Below are 20,081 nucleotides of genomic sequence, written 5' to 3' on the forward strand. Positions count from 1 at the left end.
TTAATAAGATGTGACCAAAAATACTTTTATAAACTGCTCAATGTCATGATTTCAGAGTTTTCTAATGAGATGTAGCTTTTGTGACAAGTATTTAACAGCTGGTTTGATATCATGATAAATATCACACATATCCAACAGGTGTGTATCAATCTGAATGCATGAAAACATTATTACTGTACTTACTACTATTACTATAATTACTGCATAGAGTAAAAAGTAAGTATTTCTGTCTCTCTCCTCTTGCATACTTGCACAGAGGCAGTCAGGCGATATTCAATATGCAATCAAATAATAAATGAGTTTATTGATATCCACTGATGTCTATATAAAGCATTGTGAGATCACAAAAAGCTTGATAAAGACGAAATGTATTCAAAAATCATGCAGTTTGTGGGGATAGGTTAAGTGACTAATCTAAATTGCCCATAGGTGTGAATGCGGGAGGGAATGTGAGTGCAAATGGTTGTCTCTCTCTGTGTGTTAGCCCTGCGACAGACTGGCGACCTGTCCAGGGTGTACCCCGCCTCTCGCCCTATGACAGCTGGGATAGGCTCCAGCGCCCCCCACAACCCTGAAAAGGATAAGCAGAAACGAATGGATAGATGGATGGTATTCAAAAATCCATCTATAAACCAAAGGTCCGAATTATGTTATTTAATTTATTTTAAAATTTGTATTTACTTCAACTTTACTGGCTGCCATAGCAGAGTCACACATCTCTGTCTGGGTTGACTACATAGAGAGGATCCTTCTGAGAGGGGAGAGTTCAATCTGTCCTTGTTTACTGAAGCAGCTCAGGAGTTTCTACTTGGTCCTTCCTGTTAGAGGTCTGATTCATCCTGTTTGATTAATCATTATGCTGATATAGCTTTATGGTACCATAAACATAAATTACACATCAGCTCAGTTCATTGGAATTTGATGTATTTTTTCTGGCTAATTTTTAGTGTTATTGTTTACAGTGAAGTGAAAACACCCATGCAGGCAGCTATAAAAGAAAGCAGGACCAAATCTCTGCAGAAATCTGAACATCCTGTACAAAGAAGCTTCAGCAGCTCCTCATCACACTTTGAGACTTAAAGCTCCAACATGATCTTGCTCCTCTTCTTGTTCGGTCTGACTCTGGGTGCTCCTTCTGAGTCTCCTTCTGATGACACTGAAGTAAAGCTCCAACTTGGTAACTGTCCCACATTCTGGCTCCTCTTTTCCTTTATTTACTCATTGTAGTTTATTTTTTGTGGGGGTTTTCTTTTTTGTTTTTGTCTTTTTAATATTATTTAGCATATCATTAGATTTTAAATGCACTTTTATCATCTTTCTTGTTTTGTTTTGTTTTGTTTTTTCAGGAGAAATTTGTGTTAGTGTAATTGGGGATACATGCATTAAATTGGTTCCACGTTTCAAACCTCCAGCAGAACCAGGCTCAGAGAGGGGCAGCCATATGTTGTAACTGGAGGAACTTTAGAGTTCATCAAAAAAAAAAGCTTAATATTAAAAGTAAGATTAGGGTCCTGAATCCAAACTGGAGCTGGTTCCACAGTAGAGGAGGCTAAAAGTGGAAGGCTCTGCCTCCCATTCTACTTTACCCTCAAAACCACAAGTAAACCAGCAGTCTGAGAGCGGAGCGGACTATTTTATACCTTGTATGTGAGGAGAAGGATTTTAAATTTTAATCTGGATTTAGCAGGGAGCTGATGCAGAGAAGCTAATATGTAGTGTTTCTTTCTGTTCCCTGAAGTACATACAGAAAAGCAGTCTGACACCAAGTCTCACCTTTAGGATCTCAGCAGTACAGATCAAGTTTGTTCTGTTACTAAAAAACAAATCATGATCTTTTTCCTCTTCTTGTTTCTGTCATTTTCAGATGACCGAGCAGTGAAGCTCCTGAGAGGAAACTGTCCCCCGTTCTGGTGGAGCTTCAACGGCCGCTGCTATAAGTATGTAGCTACACCAATGAGCTGGTCTGATGCAGAGTTCCACTGTTTGTCACAGGGAGCCAACCTGGTGTCTATCCACAACATGGAGGAAGAGAACTTTGTCAGACTCCTGATCAGGAACTTTGACCATGCTCAGAGAGACACTTGGATTGGACTCAGTGATGTCCACAATGAGGGCAGATGGATGTGGTCTGATGGCTCTGTGGCACGCTTTTTTAACTGGAAAACAGGCGAGCCAAACAATGATGGAGAAGAGGACTGTGTTACAAACAACTATCATACAGTTAAGAAGTGGAATGACAACAAATGCTCTTATAGTCTTGCCTCTGTTTGTGTAAAACGCAAAGTCTGTGCTTAGAAATTAGGATACTAATTCAGCAAGGACATGCTATGGTGACATGCATGGGGCATCATGATACAGACAGTAATGTAAACTTTTATGTCTGTATATAAACAGCATTTCACTGAACTTTAACATGAATGCTTAATCAATCATACTGAATATTTACACACCTCTTAATGAGCTCAAAAACCAAGTGATAATTTCTAATAAGAATGTAAAATAATTTTGGTAACAAACATGTTCTGGTTAAAAGTATTTGGATAATATAATCTTTTATATAATTGTATAATTATATAATAATCTACATGATCACTGTACTGTTAGTTACAGAAGCTTTATGAGGTTTTTTCAAGATAAAACAAAACAAAACAAAGAAGTTACTAACAAAATATGAAATTTAATGATCAGTACCTCTTTTGTGTTGTTATATGTATAAACAGACTATTGTATAACATGCAGCTAAGTCAAGTCATGTTTCTGTGGAAAAAAGTACTTTTGTTTTGTAGCTACACCTGTCAGCAGCCACAGATCACCGAAGCTCACTTAAAGAGACAAAGAAGGAAACCACACTTGTTGCTTAATCACTCCAGAAAAATAAAAAATCTTCAAATAGATGAAGGTGCACATGTTCTCCTTAAAGATAAAGGCAGCAGTGGAGAGGTGATTTTTTAAATTTCAGATTACTTGTAAAATTAAAAGCCCCAAAGTATGTTGTTGCTGCACACTGAAGTACTAAGTCAAAGTACTGGAATTTGGGGTCTCTTTAATACACTGTTGGAAAGATGTTTTCATCATACGTTTTGCTAGTTTATTTGTATCACTCTTTAAATCAATAAAATGAAAGTTTTGCACAGCAACAGCCAGTTTGAATCTCATTCATTTTTTAATATTATTGTTCTGGTTTCTTTTGGTTTAAAAAAAAGGTTAGGATTTTTAAAAAAAAAAAAAAAAAATACACCCTAATTTTCAAATAAGGAGCTCTGGGACTTCCTGGACTGTTTAAATGGGTCAGGGTAGAACAGTTCAGCAAATCACTGCTTAGAGGACATTGGAGTCAGTATCTCTAACACACCCTGCTATCAAAATATGATAAAAGTAACTAGTGAATGACAGAGTGGCCAGAATCCAAACACACATTTGTCTGCACAATCAGCCTAATGAGACTTAACAACTTTCACAAAACAGTAACAGATACTTATTTTTTCAGTTGTTTTTTGACGTATTAATGTTTAAAAATTTGAATCTTCACAGCTGGAATGTAAGTGCTTCTTATCAATACTTTTACATCCATTAAGAGGAGTGTTGTTGGGAGCATTTGTGTATGACAAATAACATGTTAGATACTCTGTTCTAGTTTTATATCTGTGTTAGATAGATAGTAGTTACATTATCTTGGTATTATTCATATGCTGAAAATTAAAAAACAAACAAAAAAAATCATCTACGTCTACATTTTACATTTACATTACCTGATACTCCCAGGTTATTGGAGGGTCTTGTGTACATCTTCAGTGCCAAATGTACGGGCTTAGGATCCCGATCCCACCTGAGCAGTGCACATCAGTTCTGTCAGTGTGACAGGAAGCATCATGGAACGGACATATTATAGTTGTTTAAGAAGTGTTACTACCACCTAGTGGTAACTAAGCAGAACGTCTTTTTTGTAGAGGAAGTGGTCTACTGGAAGTAGTGTGCTCTTTAGCTGATGCAGTGAAAAAATTTGTAATCTGATGGCAATCTCTGCAATCCTGGTGTTAAAGTCCACATTATTGGCTTCATCCTTTTACAAAAAAGAGAGAGAGAGAATTTATTTTCATCATTAAATCCTGCCAAACACAACAAGTGGCCTGTTTCTAGGAGGATGAAGTGCTGGGAATAAAGAATGTTAAGCTAGCTGTATAGCTGAAATTACGTTGCCTGCAACAAACTTTAGTGAGGACAGCATATCAGTAGTGATGTGATTTAATGTACCCTAGTAGAGGGTCATACAGTGTAATTGTTTCATTGTTTCCTGAACCCACAGTGTGTGGACCTCTGCAGCCAGATGTGTACAGCTGTTTCACAGACAGCAACATAAGCACATTTCATATTTATATGTAAGTTTATAAATTAAATTTACTCAGTTGACCAAGTTTCCTTCTGATGAATTGATCTATGCTTCTCATTATTGCACGGTAAAAACAGTCACGTGTAAATTTGACCTTTTCTGGCTTATTTTTAGCCAGGTAGTTTTGATTAGTCATCATGCTGATAACGCCTTTATTGTACAATAAATATAAACTACACATCTAAAAAACAAACAACCTTTGTCCATTTCTTTGGAATTTCTTATGTTTTTTCTTCCTGGCTTATGTTTACAGTTGTTCACAGTGTATAATTTTGGTCCATCTGGCCAGTGATGTCACACCGGCAGTGAAAACACCCTCTCAGGCAGCTATAAAAGAAAGCAGCCTTGAATAATGTACAAAGAAACTTCAGCAGCTCTTCATCACACTTTGAGACTTAAAGCTCCAACATGATCTTGCTCCTCTTCTTGTTCAGTCTGGCTCTGGGTGCTCCTTCTGAGTCTCCTTCTGATGACAATGAAGTGAAGATCCAACTTGGTAACTTTTTTGTGCATTTTTTGTGTGTGTTTTTAATATTATTTAGCATATCATTAGATTTTAAATGCACTTTTATCATGTTTCTTGTTTTGTTTTGTTTTCAGGAGAAATTTGTGTTAGTGTAATTGGGGATACATGCATTAAATTGGTTCCACATTTCAAACCTCCAGCAGAACCAGGCTCAGACAGGGGCAGCCATTTGCTGTGGCTGGTGGAACTTTAGACTTCATCAAAAAGAAAAGCTTAATATTAAAAGTAAGATTATCTGTGCCTTGAATCCAAACTGCAACCTGGTTCCACAGTAGGAGGCTTAAAGTGGAAGGCTCTGCCTCCCATTCTACTTTCTATTACCCTCAAAACCACAAGTAAACCAACAGTCTGAGAGCAAAGCACTCTATCGGTCTTAAAATAAGATCTAGCCTGAGTATTTAACACACTGTATATGAGGAGATGGATTTTTAATTTTAATCTGGATTTAATCTGGACCAGGGAGCTGATGCAGAGAAGCTAATATGTAATGTTTCTTTCTGTTCCCTGAAGTACACACAGAAAAGCAGCCTGACACCAGGTCTCTTCAGGTTTCTTCTGTTACTAAAAAACAAATCATGATCTTTTTCCTCTTCTTGTTTCTGTCATTTTCAGATGACCGAGCAGTGAAGCTCCTGAGAGGAAACTGTCCCACGTTCTGGTACAGCTTCAACGGCCGCTGCTAGAAGTATGTAGCTACACCAATGAGGTGGGCTGATGCAGAGTTCCACTGTTTGTCACAGGGAGCCAACCTGGTGTCTATCCACAACATGGAGGAAGAGAACTTTGTCAGACTCCTGATCGAGAACTTCGATCATGAACAGAGAGGCACCTGGATTGGACTCAGTGACATCCACAAAGAGGGCAGATGGATGTGGTCTGATGGCTCTGTGGTAGATTTCTATAACTGGAAAAAAGGCGAGCCAAACAATAAATCAAATGAAGACTGTGTTACAAAAAACTATCGTACATTTAAGAAGTGGAATGACTGGCCATGCTCTTCTAATTGTCCCTCTGTTTGTGTAAAGCACAAAGTCTGTGCTTAGAAATTAAGATACTAATTCAGCAAGGACATGCTATGGTGACATGCATGTGGCACAATACAGAAAGCAATGTAAACTTTTATGTCTGTGCATGAATAGCAAATCACTGAACTTTAACATGAATGCCTAATCAATCATACTAATAAATTTACACACCTCCTAATGAGCTGAAAACTGAGTGATAATTTATAATAAGAATGTAAAATAATTTTGGTAACAAACATGTTCTGAAAAGGATTCAGATTATATAATCATAATAATCTACATGTTCACTGTGCTTTTAGTTACAGAAGCTTTCTGAGGTCTTTCCAAGATAAAAACAAACAAACAAAGACATTACTAACAAAACATGAAATTTAATGATCAGTACCTCTATTGTGTAGTTATGTGTATGAACAGACTATTGTATAATATGCAGCCAGGTCAAGTCATGTTTCTTTGGGGGGGAAAAGCACTGCTTTCACACTACACACACTTAATAGCTCCAGAAAAACTAAAACTCTTCAAAAAGGTGAGAAAAGGTGCACAATGTTTTCCCAGAAGACAAAGGCAGCAGTTCAGCAAATCAGTGCTTAGAGGACATTAGAGCCAGTGTCTCTAACACACCCTGCTATCAAAATATGATGACAGAGTGGCCAGAATCCAAACACACGTTTGTCTGCACAGTCAGCTTAATGAGACTTAACAACTTTCAAAAAACAGTAACTGAGAAATTTTTTTTCAGTTGTTTTTTGAAGTATTAATGTTTACAAATTTGAATCTTCACAACTGGAGTGTAAGTACCTGTTATGAACATTATGGCCACTTGAGGGCAGCAGAAGAAAAAGGTCCTGATGTCAGATGCTTTAATTATCAGGTGTCTTACTTTTACATCCATTACGATGAGCGTTGTTGGAAGCATTTGTGTACGACAAATAACATGTTAGATACTCTGTTCTAGTTTTATAGCTCTAGTTTTCTAGACTTAAAGCTCCAACATGATCTTGCTCCTCTTCTTGTTTGGGTGACTCTGGGTGCTGAGTCATCTTTAATGTTGAGAATTTTTTCAGTCTTTATTTATTAGAGCAGTAAGTAGAGCTTGTGAGCTGCTCTCTTCCTGTTAGTTCCGCACCAGCGAGAGAGAGAGATAAAGAGAGAACTAGAGACAATAATGCTACTGATCAGCTACTTGCTGATCCACCAGGCCGTGACATTCAGAGGGTACATCAAAGAAAAAATGTCAGTCAAACAGTTACTACTGCGTGGAAACTGTCCCATGTTCTGGTACAGCTTCAATGGCCGCTGCTACAAATATGTGGCCACACACATGACCTGGGCTGATGCAAAGCTCCACTGTGTGTCACAGCGACCCAAGCTGGTGTCTATCCACAGCAAGGAGGAAGAGGAGTTTGTTAAATCATTAATTAAGAACTTTGACTATGCTGAGCGATACACCTGGATTGGACTGAGTGACATCCATAAAGAAGGCAGATGGATGTTGTCTGATGGTTGTGCAGTGAGTTTTGTCTCCTGGCATCCAGACAACAATGGAACAAATGAACACTGTGTTCACACTAACGTGTTTGACGCAAAGAAGTGGAATGATCACCAATATTCTGTCAATTTCGCTTTTGTTTGTGCAACGCAGATAACCTGCCCTTAGATACTTAAATGTACATTAAACCTGCACTCTTTATGCTATCTGTCTTTTCTGTGTTTGTGTGACAGCCTAAAAATTCCACTAATCTTGATTTTCATATCAACCACTGGCAGCTGCACTCGAATGAAATATTTTCTCATCATTTTCATCTCAAAATTTATGGAAGGGAAGACCGGAGTTCCATCAGTTCCTTCTTTGCTGTTTCACATATCATATCTTTACCTTTTCCATTTCCTTTCTGCCCACTGCCCTCTTTCCTTAAAAACTCCCTGTCTCCATAGTTATGTCATCTGGACCAGCTGCCTTTCCACTAGCTGCCCTCACTCCCTCCTTACTAATCCTCTGCATTTCCTGATGTCCTCATGTCTCTCTTATTTTCTTCATTCCATCACTCTTACTGATTACTTGTCCAAGAAAGTAATCCCCCTTAATTAGTTACTTTATTACTTAGTTACTTTTTGAAAACATGATACACAACCTGAATACGTAATAAAGCAATAGACCTTTCAGCCCAATTCTATTTTTTCTGCATAATCCATCATACAAAATGTAATCAAATCAAAAAGTCTCTTTTTAAAAACTTTGTGCACATTGCATCAAGCAAAAATTAAATTATATGCAACAGTCTTTAACTCAAAGAAATTTGTTTAACATTTAAACCTATTTTCTGCTTATTCCAGCATATTTTTGTGTTTACACTCACTTTTTCAAATAGATGTAAGTAAAACAAAGTAAAAAAGATAAATAAAATAAAGATTCGGCGACACTAAGTCTTAAATGTTAATTTCACATTCCTGTGGCGGTGTGCTATGTGCTTGCTCTGATTTGAAGTTTAATTTTTCACTGTAGAAAGAAGTTTTCTTCCCACACAGAGTGTACAGTGGACGCTAATGTTTTTGTCACTTTTTACAGAATCAAACTCAAAGTAATGTCAGTACTTCCAAGCTTTAAACGCCACATGGTCGTACCCTCTCCTGCACTCCATATTATCCATTGTTGATCTACACACGTCTGTAGCTGTCACAGACGTCACAAGCGCTTATGTCATTGTCATGAGACACGAACAAAATCATGACAGTTTAGTAGCGCAGTAACACAGCGTGCTTTCAAGAAAGTAACAGTAATCTAATTACTTTTTTGCAATAGTAATCCCTTACTTTATTTGAAAAAAGTAATCAGATTACACATTACTGCCAATCTCTGATCGTTATCAATGCTAACCTACTGCACATCTTTTCCAGCTGACTTTCTACCTAGCCAATTAATATTTGTTCTTTTCTCATTCCTTATGTCCATCCTCACATTGTCACTTTGCCTTTGCCAGCTCTCTTGTAGCCGTCCACCTAGCCTCTCAGTACTCCTGTCTACTTTCTTGATCTGCATGACTATGCCACTTTTTCTTCGCTTTGAATACTTTCCTGTGTCCTCTTTTCTCTGTTCACAGGATACACTAAACACCTCAGCGTTTTCCCTCAACACTTCAGCAGTACTTCCCCATTTATCTGTCAACTCTGTCACCATTGAATTCATGCCTCTCCCTTCACTAACTTCTTCTTGATTTCCAAACCATTCGACGTTGCCTAGCTATATTTTCTCCTGGCATCACTTTGCAGTCTCCTATCTCTTTCATATTGCAAATTCTGCATGCAGTCCACCTGCGTACACCTTCTCCACTTTTGTTCCTCCCTGTCAGGGTTCCTGAGTCATTGACCCAGTGTTTTCAGTTTATTCATGTTCTCTCTTTAGTTTCCATATGTTCACATTTCCTGTTTTATTATGTTAGCCCTTTGTCAGTGTCTTTGCTTTATGTTCTAATTCTACTTCATGCGTCATTAGTCAGATTATGTCCCGCTGTGTACTCACAAACCTCTCATCATACTTTGAAACTTAAAGCTCCAACATGATCTTGCTCCTCTTCTTGTTCAGTCTGACTCTGGTGGCTCCTTCTGAGTCTCCTTCTGATGACACTGAAGTGATGCTACAACTTGGTGTCTGTCCCATACTCTGGCTACTCCTTACTTTTTCTTTATTTGTGTGTTTTTAGACTAAATGTGATTTCATTAAACACTCCAAGAACCCTTTTTTTCCGATGTCTCTGATGTTTTTGTTGGTGGAGCAAAAACATTTCAAAGTCATGCCAAATGGGTTCTGCTACACCACAGAGTTATGATGAAGACCTGCTCACTAATGAAAGAGCAGTTTACTTCTCTTTGCATTTTAACATTCATCTTTATGGACAGACTGATCTTTCGTTATCAATAAAACATCCCAGATTGGCAGAACCAGTTATTCAGAGGACATGTTGATACTTCAGATTAAGTGGATGTAATGTGCTGAAATAGTGACTTTCCATCATACAGATATATTGTCTAAAGTTAACTAATACATAACTTCTCACGGAATGAGACTGTACAGATAATACCTGTTATATCAAGGCCCTGTGGTATTCACACAGTGACACAGAATAACAAACACATGTATACATTTTTCAGAGTACTAACAGTGAAGCTTTGTATTGGTCAGCTGAGTTCAGCAGAAGATGGAGTCGTTGTTACGATGAGCCTTTCTGTCTAAACCACCACATGACAGTTTCAGTATTTTAATGAAAGTTATGTTGTTGTTGTTGTTGTTTTAAAGAAATCGTGAATTTCACAAGCAGACATTGTGAAGGTCTTGTTCTTCTAATATTGTTAATATATAATCACGTTCCTCAAAGGCCACCTCCAGGTGGACCTGGTTTCCTGTTTTCACTTATCTCCATCTTCTATGTAGTTCTGTATGAGTAAAGGGGTTTTTGTTTGTTTTTTGCCAAATAGATATGAAGAAGCCCTTTTTTAAGCATATAGGAAAAGGCAGAGCTACTCAGAGCAGCTAAACTTTGTGACTCTGACAAAAAGCATGTTCTTGTTCATCTTCTTGTTTCTGTTTTCTTTAGATAACCAGAAAGTGAAACTACTGCGTGGAAACTGTCCGATGTTCTGGTGGAATTTCAATGGCCGCTGCTACAAATATGTGGCCACACGTATGACCTGGGCTGATGCAGAGCTCTACTGTGTGTCTGAGAAAGCCAACCTGGTGTCCATCTACAGTGAGGAGGAAGAAAATTTTGTCAAATCCTTGATCAAGAACTTTGACCATGCTGAGGGATACACCTGGATTGGACTGAGTGACCTCCATAAAGAAGGCAGATGGATGTGGTCTGATGGTTGTGCAGTGAGTTTTGTCTACTGGCATGCTGGCGAGCCAAACAATGGTGGAGGAGCTGAACACTGTGGTCACAACAACTTTGATACAAATAAGAAGTGGAATGATGTACCGTGTTCTGTAACTTATACCTCTGTTTGTGCTACTCGTGTAGCTTGCCCATAGCAACTGAGAATCTTACATATTCAAAAACTTTATAATTTTTACTAACTTTCATTTTTATGATTGCTGGATCAACAACTGTAAATATCACCATTGTGAAGTCATATCTTAATTCTAAATCTATATCTTATTCTGTCAAAATCATTAATTTTATCATAGTTTTGTGACATTTTAGAAGAAGCTGAACTGTCTGATATTGAATCCAAGCTGTATATTAAGCTTCATAAATGAATCCAGTCAGTGATATAACAACAGTGTGCATCTCATGATTAAAGCTTTTCGATCTGGCTCTGGGTGTGTTCTTGCATTCAAATGAACTTAAAGTAAAGCTACTGAGCGCTAACTATCCCATGTAATTTTAGAACTACATACATACAAGATACACAGATGAAAACATTAGCAAAATTCACTACTTGTTTCCAAAATTTACAAAGCCTGAGTGTCGCTGCTGTACTAGTCAAGTTGCCTCCAGGCAGGTGCATTTCTCAGTGAGTGAGGCAGGAACTTCAGGTGGGTAATTAGGAAGCAGACAAGACACAAGAGCGACTGAACAGAATTTACAAAAGTCATCATCAAATAAGTTTAGCCAATTTGCCACCATAATGAAGAAACATTGCCACAGCTAGTCCTTAAATTCCCAGTACTGATAAAAGCAATGAGTTGCAGGTGTGTGAGCACGCCTGGGAAAGGGCACCTAAGACGCACGGACATCAACAGTAGCTGTTCAGTGGACATCAAAAAAAAGATGTAACCTGACATTACAAAACAACTCCTTTAGTGGACCAAAATTGGACAGCCAAAAATGACGACATCTGTTTACACAGTGGGAAAGGTCATCCAATTAATTAGGCTGCTTTGGAAAGTTTGCAAATGTGAAAAGAGGTGACGACAAACAGCATATGCCATTAATATTAATCACTTAGCGCTGTATGCATGAGATTATGATTTGGGGCTGACCCCCCTAAAAGTTTGAATCTAGAATCGCCTCTGGACCAAACATTTATAAATGCAAGCAGAGGAAAGAACAGAGCTCTCACTTATTATATTTTATAGAAAAACCTATTTTAAAAAGAGAGCTATTGCTCTTTAATGTAGGCAATTATATACCATACCATAAATATACAATTACAGCCAAAACAGTCACGTTCTCCTGGAAGTCCCAAGAAAATGTTACTGCTTAACAACTATTAAGTTCTTTGGCACTTAATACAAAAAAAAAATATCTTCTGTTTTGTTTTATTGTGTACAACGGAAAGCTTTGTCTATGTGGGAAATGATATCACACCAGCAGTGAAAACACCTTCTACATAAGCTACATAAGAAAGCAGCTTCAACTTTGAATTCAGAAATATGAACATCCTGTACAGTGAAGCCTAAGCAGCACCAGCAGACTTAAAGCTCCAACATGAGCTTGCTCCTCTTCCTGTTCAGTCTGACTCTGGGTGCTCCTTCTGAGTCTCCGAGAACGTCTCATGACAGTGACGTAATGTAGTGAAGCTCCAACTTGGTAACTGTCCCATATATTGGTAACCCCTCTTTTCTCTACTTTTTCCTTTATTTGTGTCTTTTGTTTTTTCACTCCCAGAACATGTTTTTCATGCTTCTATTGCTTCTGTTTCAGCAGTCAGTGACACAAAATTCTTGATGTTGGATTGAAGCATAGATTTCTTTTCCCAATGTCAGATGGGTTTTATTATACTGTAGTGTTATGATAATGACTTGCTGGTAAACATAATAAGAGCAGCTTACTTCTCTGCATGTTATAACTTCCACAGTGTCAGCTGTGCTGAAGTGCTTGTCTGATGCACCGTCTCTGGAGAATATCAAAGAAAAAAGTCAGTCACACTGACAAAAACATGATCTCTTTCATTCTTACTTTTTCATCAACTTCTTACTACTGTGTCTTCTTCAGATGACCACAGAGTTAAACTACTGCAAGGAAGCTGTCCCATGTTCTGGTACAGCTTCAATTGCCGTGGCTACAACTATGTGGCCACACACATGAGCTGGGCTGATGCAGAACTCTACTGTGTGTCACAGCGAGCCAACCTGGTGTCTATCTACAGCGAGGAGGAAGAGGAGTTGGCCAGAATCCAAACACACGTTTGTCTGCACAGTCATCCTAACATGTTAGATACTCTGTTCTAGTTTTATATCTGTGTTAACTTACATATTATCTTGGTGTTATTCATATGCTGAAAATTAAAAACAAACAAAATCATCTAAGTCTACATTTTACATTACAGGTTTTAAGTGATACTCCCAGGTTATTGGAGGGTCTTGTGTTCATCTTCAGTGCCAAAGGTTCAGGCTTAGGATCCCGATCCCACCTGAGCAGTGCACATCAGTCCTGTCAGTGTGACAGAAAGCATTATCTTGTTTGTTCTACTTATGTCACACATCAGTAGTGATGTGATTTAATGTACCCTAGTGGAGGGTTTACAGTGTAATTGTTTCATTGTTTCCTGAACCTACAGTGAGTGGAGCTCTGCAGCCAGATGTGTACAGCTGTTTCACAGGCAGCAACATAAGCACATGTCATATTTTTATGTAAGTTTATAAATTAAGTTTACTCAACTGACTAAAGAACTATTTACATTTTCTTAGGAATGATGTATGCTTCTCATTATAAGCAGAAATTATTTTCTCAGATTATTTTTTTGCTTGTGTGCTTGTTATGACATAAATATAATTCCATACTCATACAGCACTGTCTGTAGAGATCTCAGATGGCTGGCAGTTCACACTGTATTTACTTTTCTTTCTAAGAAAGAAAAAGAAAGAAAGAAATCGGGCTCGAGGGAGTTTGTTGTCTCTCTGTTTACTAGAGGAGCTGAGGAGTTTTTTCTTTTCTCTTCCTCTAGATGCTCTGTCTGATCTGTTTCAGTAATCGATTCCTTTTATGACACAATAGAATATAATTGCACAGTAAAAACAGTCACGTGTAAATTTGACCTTTTTACAGGTTATGTTTAGGCACTTAGTTTTAACACCTTTATTGTACAATAAATATAAGCTGCACATCAAAAAACAAACAACCTTTGTTGTTCTCTGTGGAATTTGTTACGTTTTTTCTTCCTGCCTTATGTTTACAGTTGTTTACAGTGTATAATTTTGGTCCATCTGACTGGTGATGTCACACCAGCAGTTAAAACACCCTCTCAGGCAGCTATAAAAGAAAGCAGCCTCGAATCCTGTACAAAGAAACTTCAGCAGCTCCTCATCATCTTTGAGACTTAAAGCTCCAACATGATCTTGCTCCTCTTCTTGTTCGGTCTGGCTCTGGGTGCTCCTTCTGAGTCTCCTTCTGATGGCAATAAAGTGAAGCTACAGCTTGGTAACCGTCCTATGTTTTATTATGTTTCTGATGTTTTTTTCCTCAGCAGGTACTGTTATACAAAAAGTATTAGTGTAGGATTATAACATTGATTTTTTTTTTCTTCCCATACCAGATGGCTTCTGCTAAATCATAGAGTTGTGATCTGCTAATTACCATAATAAGCCCAACTTTCTTCTCTGTGTATTTTAAATTTCACATTGATGGACAGACTTTCATCTTTCATTTTGGTGCTATAAATAAGTACGATTAAAGTTAGATAATAGACTTCTTACAAAGTGAAGCTGCGTACACAGTAACAGTCATTTTAACTTTCACTGTGGCAATTATTTGTAGCATTGATTTGTAAATGACAGACATGTAACCACACTTCTGTGAATAGTTCAGGGGTTTAACAATGAAGACAATGAAGGCTTGAAAGCTAGACCAAAGAAAACAGTCTGTCACCAGGTGTTACCCTTGAGATACCAGAGCTGACCAGCTTTATTTCTGCAAAAACACGATCTCTTTAACTCTTACTTTTGCACCCGATCCTAACTGTGTCTGTGTCTTCTTCAGATGACCACAGAGTTAAACTACTGCATGGAAACTGTCCCATGTTCTGGTGGAACTTCAATGGCCGCTGCTACAATATGTGGCCGCACACTTGAGCTGGGCTGATGCAGAACTCTACTGTGTGTCACAGGGAGCCAACCTGGTGTCTATTCACAGTGAGGAGGAACAGAACTTTGTCAGAACCTTAGTTAAGAACTTTGACCACACTGAGGGATGGACCTGGATTGGACTCAGTGACCTTCATAAAGAAGGCAGATGGATGTGGTCTGATGGTTGTGCAGTTCGGTTTGTCCACTGGTGTCCACACCAGCCAGACAACTGGAAGGGAATTGAACACTGTGGTCACATCAACTATTCAAACCTAAAGAAGTGGAATGACTACTCATGTTCTACAATTTCACCTTCTGTTTGTGCAACACGAACAACCTGTCCTAAAACGTAAAACAAAACAAAAATATACATTTAACCTTCAATGTTTCTGTTATTTGTCTTTTATATGTTTGTGTGGCACTGACAAAATTCCATTGACCTTCATTTCCTAAATGTGTAATCAACAACTAGCAATAAAGAAAGAAATAAAGAAAAGTATGTTGTATTTGCTGTGCTTTTCATCCCGTCTGCTACAGCCTTAGTGGTGTTTAGTGTACCGAGACCAAGGAAAGAATCAATGTAAAATAAATTTGAAACATAGTTTAGCTCTGCGATATACCCTGGTAAAGTACAGAAAATCCAAAGTTAACCCTGAAGTTGGGTTTCTAGTCTGCTCTTTGAAGAGGATGAAGAGTGGAAAGGCAGTTGGTCCAGATAACATACCCATGATAGTACAGTGCTGCCTAGAAGAGAGAGGAGTGGACTATGTAACCAGAATGTTTAACACAGTCTTGGAAAGTGAGAGGATACCTCGGAAATGAAGAAGAAGTATACTGGTACCGATTTTCAACAACAATGGTGATGTGCAGAGCTGTAGTAACTACAGAGGAATAAAGCTCATCACCCATACCATGAAGATATGAAAAATAGTTTATGAAGCTAGTTTAAGAAAAGCAGAAGTATGCAAAGAAAGAACACTACAGATATCAGGTTGTTAGATGACAATGTTGCCTGCTTCCAGGTCCAAACTACTCTGCATTTATTAAGGCTGTTGTGTTTTAACACCTTTTAATGCTTTGTATCTTGTTCTATTTAATCTGACAAAGTGATCACAATCTGCCTTTCTCGGCTTTTATTTCCACTATTCATTAGCAGCATGTTTTTTAAAGCTTAGTTTTTAAAACCTTACGATGTAACCGCAGCATTAATGACTAACCTCGTATTGTGGATGGATTATCTCCGTTGTTCTCCTAACTGAAGTTTGCCAATTGCATTTGTCTCTAACCATCGGGAACCTCGCGTTAACTTTCATTGATTGGAAAAAATGTTAGTGTTCATCCTCCAGCTTCACTGCGTTTATATTATGCTAACCATAGCTGTGTCGCGACTCGCTAGTAATCACGTAGCACATTGTTATATACCAGCTAGTCCAACTTCAGTAACCCTTAAAACATTGCAGTTTAGTTTTCTATCTTCATTTATGTCGGAAGTGATGGTTGAGCTGTACTTTTTAATTTTTCAGAAATCCCTCAGTCATAACATGGTATATCACTTTAGGTTGGAAACTAATGAGCTAACTCCCTCTGTTAAATTTTGTAAATTCTGTTTTCTTGAATGCCTGGATGTTAAACTTACTTGTTACACCTTGTAGAGCAGCGACATTGATCATTTTATTACACATTAGATGAATTTAGACAGTTTGTAACTCTCAGTGATCCCGCAGTGTTCGTTTCACTTTCGGACAATAAGCAGAGTTTGGACCCAGAAAAAGCTAATGACGTCAGACTTAAAGACTGGGAGAGTGGCACGGTTGCCCCTCCGTTGGTCTTTCTTGGTCTCTTGTGCTCTGAGGGTCTCTGGATGTCTGGAGCCTGGATCTCCTCCATACCTGCTTCATGCCCTGGAGGACGGGCTATGGCCCCCACACCCTCTAGCAGATCATTACATGAAGAAACCTTTTGAATACAAGCGCACTCAAGCTCACAGGTGTACACACAGGTGCTCACAGACACAAACTACACCCTTTTTGGCTCCTACCTCAAAGCACACTGTGCGCTGTCGATCCTACGTGCTGCACAATAATATTCAATATTTAGTATTTACTGTTATATTCACATAGATTATCGCGATGATGTTGTTTATTATATTGCTCTCTTCTTTTGCTTGTTTTCTCTTTTTTCTTTCTCAACAGGTGATCCAGGTGATTGATATATGTATTTTTTGTCGGTTTGTTTTGTTGGTTTTTGCCCTTTATCACCGTTCCTCTTCCCCGCTGTTTTTCTTTCCCTACCTCTCTTTCTTTCTCCCTTTCAGTCATGTCTGCCCCTTGTGTAGCAAGTGAAAGTAAAATCAAATAAACAATAAAAGCAAAGGTGAGTCAAATAGACCAATACCAATTGCTGCGAGACCTCACGCCATGCACATCTACTGCGGGTGTGGTGCCTGTTATCGGACAGGAGTTAGCAACATCCCCCAAGAACCCGAAGAGGAGAGTCCTGGCCCCTAGCCCTGCCAGTGTAGCAGAAATGAGGACAGATGATGATGGCAGCAGCAGCCGTTCTTCTCTGGGTGAGTAGCTTATTGTTGTTCGTTGAGTACGCTAACCACGTTATTAAATTAATGCACGTAAGGTGAACTAGCAAACACCGTCGTAGTTACATGCGGCTGTCTTCTTGTTTGATGGCAGATACTCCCTTCACCCTGGCCAAAAAGGCTAAAATGACCAAAGAAAAAGTGGAAAACAGCTAAACATGAGAGGTTTTGGACAAAGTTGTGTTTTCCCATTGTTTAAGCACTGCTTCCAGTCAAGAGTGATACCATATATGCCCTATAGCTGCAGAAAAGGCTAACATTGTTATCTTTTTACAAAAAAACAGCTAAACATGAGAGGTTTTTGGACAAAGTGTGTGTTCTTCATTCTTTAAGCACCGGTTCGAGCACCGTTTAAGCACCGGCACCGTTTCAAAAGTACCGGTTTGGTACTGGTATCGGATAAAACCTAAACGATACCCATCCCTAATAAGAAATGAGTACATCAGAGGGACAGCTCAGGTTGACCCATTTAGACAAAATTAGAGAGGCGATGCTTACATGGTTTGGAGATGTACAGAGGGGGATAGGGTATATATGAATATATAGTCATACAGTATGTTAGCAAAATGAGAGTTTATTATACAGATATAGCTAAATTAGATAATAGTCAATGTCTAACAAAGTCAGGTGGCATACATATTATCATATTAACTGGCATTGTGGCAGTCATTTGTAGTTTTGACTTGTACGTGACAGACATGTAACCACACCTCTGTATATACATATATATCACTCAGGCTTTGTCACAGTATCTGTTTTGGGGCTTTTGCCGTTTATTTTGAGTCCTCCTTTCTAACAGTAACTAACACTATCCATAAACTGTAGTCAGTGTATCCATTCAGAAAATCCTGTCTGAATGCTAGGTTTACATGTTATGCGATGGGATGCACCAGCAAAGATTCACTAAGAAGAAAAAAAATCAAACAAATGTAGAAGGCCAAAGCAAGTAAAATGGAGTAATTATCATGGTTTGGGGCTTTTTTGATTGCTCATGGTCCCTGGTACTTATTTTAAATAGCCTACATTCTCACTTGCCTGAGAAACATCGCAGGAAAAACCAAAAGAGCATTCTTCTCATAAGGTCACATAGTTTTTAGATGTTTGATGTTTAACTGTGTTGGTTTCTACCTGTTTCTAACTATGGCCCAGTTTCTTTCTAAAAGAATCTTTAAGACTTGAAGCTACTGAGGGTCATGCCCTCTTTCCGCACTCCCTAGCTGAAAGCCTCTCTCATCTTTCCATCTCTTTGTGCATGTTCAAGACACTTCATTAAAGGGATATGGTGGAAGTTGAGATGAAAAAAGCTTTAAGACTGCACTTCACATTTTAGAATAGAAAGTGACACAAACCCCCCACATGAGTGCCAAATAGCTGCAGGACAGCCTAGCCGGCACAGCAGTGGTTATGATCTGCTTTTAGTTTAAAAGTTTGTTTACTGCAGGGATTTAATTTTGGTGAATTTAAAAATGTAATAGACAAAAAGGAGCTTAAACATTTGTATGCACAGTAAATATTTCAAAGTGGCAAAGTAAAAAAAAGTTACATAGACGGTCTTTCCTTTTATTGACTCTAAAGGTCTAGGCCAGCCACAATCACTGTTATAAAAGCTGTGCACAGGGTTTGTTTTGTATTTTTTACTGGAGAGGCTTCTAAACCTCTGTTTCTTCCTGGTACAGTAACTTATTCTGTTTTTCTTTTTGCTGATAATGTGACTTTGTAATATAATAAAACCATAAATACTAACAAACAGTGAAGTTCTCCTGAAAGTGCCAAAGCCCAGTATCAATACATAGTAAAGTAAAATTGCTTTGTGATGTCATTGAGATGTGGACGATTTTTAACCCTCTGGTCCCTTTCTGTTATGGCCCAGGTCAATTTTTGGACTCTGCGACTATTCAGATTAATATTAATAAGATGTAATGAAAACAACTTTTGTGTTTCCCTGTCAGTATTCCACTGTCTCTATATTGTATATATTGAGTCTTTTTGTCGTGATGTTCAGTCTGTGCCATTTATAGAGAGTAAAAAAATTAATTAAGAATAGCAATCTGTCTGGGGTGCTCTTTTCATACACTGTAAACATTAAAAGAGAAACAATAGTTAAAATTAAAATGTGTGTTTCAAAGTTGCAAATCACAATACCATAAAAAAACATAAATCTACTAAACCAAAGGTTCTAATTGTTTATCTACCTGCCTCTGAACAGGCCGCCCACGATCACTTCATTTCTATGTGTTCACTGCAATAAAAAGTGTGCACAGGGTTTGTTTTGACAGTTTTTTTTTACTGAGAGTGATTGCACACTTCTATTTCCTCTTCCTGATATAGTAACCTATTCTGTTTAGCATTTTGTTGACGATGTGATTTTATAATATAATAAAACAATAAATATTCAGACAAACAAACAGTGAAGTTCTCTGGAAAAGGCCAGAGCTCAACACGTGTCAGTAAGTAGTTAAGTGATGTCTTTGAGTTGTGGATAATTTTACCAAAACACACTTGAATCAATTTTGCAAAAACAAGACTTAAAGCTCAATGATGATCTCATA

At 38.1% G+C, this 20,081-nt stretch overlaps 2 protein-coding genes across 6 annotated transcripts in view; both read left to right on the top strand.

The window, feature by feature from the left end:
* The first annotated feature begins 1,022 nt into the window (after positions 1-1,022).
* LOC109196463 (lactose-binding lectin l-2-like) lies at positions 1,023-2,994 on the top strand. The gene is made up of 2 exons (XM_019350467.2): positions 1,023-1,177; positions 1,865-2,994. The coding sequence occupies exons 1-2, from the start codon at positions 1,090-1,092 to the stop codon at positions 2,293-2,295; spliced, it is 519 nt and encodes a 172-aa protein (XP_019206012.1). The 5' UTR covers positions 1,023-1,089; the 3' UTR covers positions 2,296-2,994.
* Positions 2,995-4,740: 1,746 nt separating this feature from the next.
* Positions 4,741-20,081, top strand: part of LOC100706258 (galactose-specific lectin nattectin) — a 32,232-nt gene continuing 16,891 nt past the window's right edge. The window contains exon 1 of one of the 5 annotated variants that reach the window (XM_025902144.1): positions 4,741-4,832. In XM_025902144.1, the coding sequence (XP_025757929.1) occupies positions 4,796-4,832 (37 nt within the window). In that variant the 5' untranslated portion in view covers positions 4,741-4,795. Of the gene's footprint in view, positions 4,839-14,174; positions 14,251-20,081 lie in introns of those variants that run through there. The other 4 variants (XM_025902146.1, XM_025902145.1, XM_025902142.1 and 1 more) reach the window with 4 other exon arrangements.

This window comes from Oreochromis niloticus, linkage group LG22 (genome assembly GCF_001858045.2).
Source record: "Oreochromis niloticus isolate F11D_XX linkage group LG22, O_niloticus_UMD_NMBU, whole genome shotgun sequence".
Taxonomy (NCBI): Eukaryota; Metazoa; Chordata; class Actinopteri; order Cichliformes; family Cichlidae; genus Oreochromis; species Oreochromis niloticus.